General features: G+C 30.0%; 1 protein-coding gene across 1 annotated transcript; it reads right to left on the bottom strand.

The window, feature by feature from the left end:
* Positions 1-463: 463 nt before the first annotated feature.
* Positions 464-1,318, bottom strand: LOC130934526 (uncharacterized). The gene has a single exon (XM_057864088.1). The coding sequence runs from the start codon at positions 1,316-1,318 to the stop codon at positions 464-466; it is 855 nt and encodes a 284-aa protein (XP_057720071.1).
* Between the last annotated feature and the right edge of the window lie 1,051 nt (positions 1,319-2,369).

The following is a 2,369-nucleotide window of genomic DNA, read 5'->3' as shown; positions in this document are numbered from 1 at the left end:
TAAATCAAAATAAGTATTAAGAGAAGGAAGTAAAGCAAGTATGAAACTAAGATATATTTATTTTTGTTATATTTTCAAAATATTATTAGAAAAAGAGAAAAAGTTAAAGTGAACACCAATAAATAATTGAAACATATGTATGATAATTTTACTCCCAAAAAAGGGCATTATTGTTTATATTTAATTACTCTGAACATCCCTTGTCCAATGTTTTGTTATAATTATAGCCTAAGTTGAATTTTACAATGGCAAAAAATTTTCATAATAAACTATAGTTACCTTTTATTTGCAATAATCTTCTTTGTTCATATAGTACGTCATCAAAAAGAAAGTTCTAAGTCTTTTTTCAAACAAACTCTGGTCTACTTATGTTATTTGATGTTAATAGAACAATAAAAAGTCTCCTAAAAAAGTTGCAGAGTGCCATGTTCCTGCTTCAGAGATTGCGTTAATGAATTTCCTGTCATCCTGCACAGCTCTGCACTAGTCCAAGTGCATAGCATGCATCTTTGAAGGAGTTATAAACCACACCATCAACTGTTCTTAGATCATTGAAACTCGTACATCCCTTTTGAATATTCACAAGTAGCCTTAGATAGTAATCTTCTTTATTCATTGGTGGTATTTGAGATATCCTTCCTATGGCATACCCTTGCTTTCTATGAGTCCACATATGATGTTTTTCATTCCAAACAAATTTTGTCAGAAACTCAAAATAAGTCAGATTTCTTGCATCAATATGCTCTTCATTTTCTTTGAACCATCCAATCAACATAGATTTCTTGAAAAAAATTTCAACAACCGATTGAATTGTATCAGTATCTTTGTAGAGAATTGGCATATCATCAGGATAATGGAATGGCAATCTTATTACTACTGGTTCCTTCATTTGAATAGGATAACCAAACAATCTCCATGCAGCTTCACATGCTGATATATATCTACAATCATAATAATTACATATTTCATCTACCTGAGATCCATTGCTTTGATAAAATGTAGCTATCACCCTGTCATTACCCTTGTGAAGATACTTGAACAGATATTTGATTGATGAAGTTTGGCAAGTATACTTAACATTGATGTGACATCTAAATTTTAGAAGAAGACTGGCATTATATGGAATTATGAAGGAGTTGTCAACCTCCACAATTTTCTTTGATACAATTCGCCCATTATCTCTTCTTTGATATCTTGAAAAGTCTGCTTTGTCAATAATTGTCCTATCTCTAAATGCTTTGGGAAAAAACTTTGAGCATTTACCATTGATCATGCACTGGCTCTTAATATTTAAATGACCACATGGACCATGAACCATATATTTTCTCAACAGCAGCATACAATTTTGGATTTTTCCTTTTATCTGGAATCTCTGTCTTAATAACATTGTCTATGTCATCAACAATTCGTGGCTTTGATTCTGGATGCATGAATAAAAGAAGATGGGTGTGAGGTAAACCTCTCTTTTGAAACTCTATGGTTAGACAATCTGCAAATTTAAAGATATGATATTACTAATAATTTGGACAAAGTAAATAAAGATTTATGTGAAAATCTAAAGTATATAAAACTAAGTATATTGCAAATAAGTTAGATAGTGTGATTTAAAAAATAGTTGATTCTATAAAAAAATAATTGTTACGTGTACAACTAAACTATATAAAACTAAGCGTGTAGTGCAAATAAGCAAATAAAGTAAATTGAAAAAATTATGCTAAAACAAAATCATATAAAACTATATAAGTGTATTATACAATGAGTTTGAGATAATATAAACTATATAAGTATACTGTAATACACTCAAGATAGTGTACTATCCAAGGAGCATATTATATAAGTGTTCTATACATAATCATTTCTTAATACTGATAGTGTACTATATAATGAGTGTATGATAGATAATTAAACAAAGTAAATAAAAACTCATAAAAAGATTAGTTATACTTACATCTAATAATTTTTCCAAAGAATGTTCCTTTCTTCAATGTCCTTATTAATTTATCAACCTTCAACTTGAAAATTCTACATAAAATGTCTGGCCTATCTTCTACATGGAGTCCTTGGGGTGTTACCTCTCTTTTTATCTCATTCTACTCTGGATTACATGTCATAGTGATAAAATAACTTGGATATCCAGCATATTTACATATTGCAAAAGCATCTTTGTAATTATTGAACATGTACCTTAGACCACCGGTAAAGCTTTTTGGGAGAATAATTCTTTGACCGGTGTTAATGGCATTAGTTTCATCACGAACCATACACTCATAAAATTGCTTGAACTTGCCTAGCCTCAAGTTTGGTTGTTTCAATCGCAAGTATAAAAGCTGTTATAACTCAACCAAGTGTAGGCGTCTACTATGAATTGT

This window comes from Arachis stenosperma, chromosome 6 (genome assembly GCF_014773155.1).
Source record: "Arachis stenosperma cultivar V10309 chromosome 6, arast.V10309.gnm1.PFL2, whole genome shotgun sequence".
NCBI classification, from domain to species: domain Eukaryota; kingdom Viridiplantae; phylum Streptophyta; class Magnoliopsida; order Fabales; family Fabaceae; genus Arachis; species Arachis stenosperma.
This window is presented reverse-complemented; position numbering and strand designations above follow the sequence as displayed.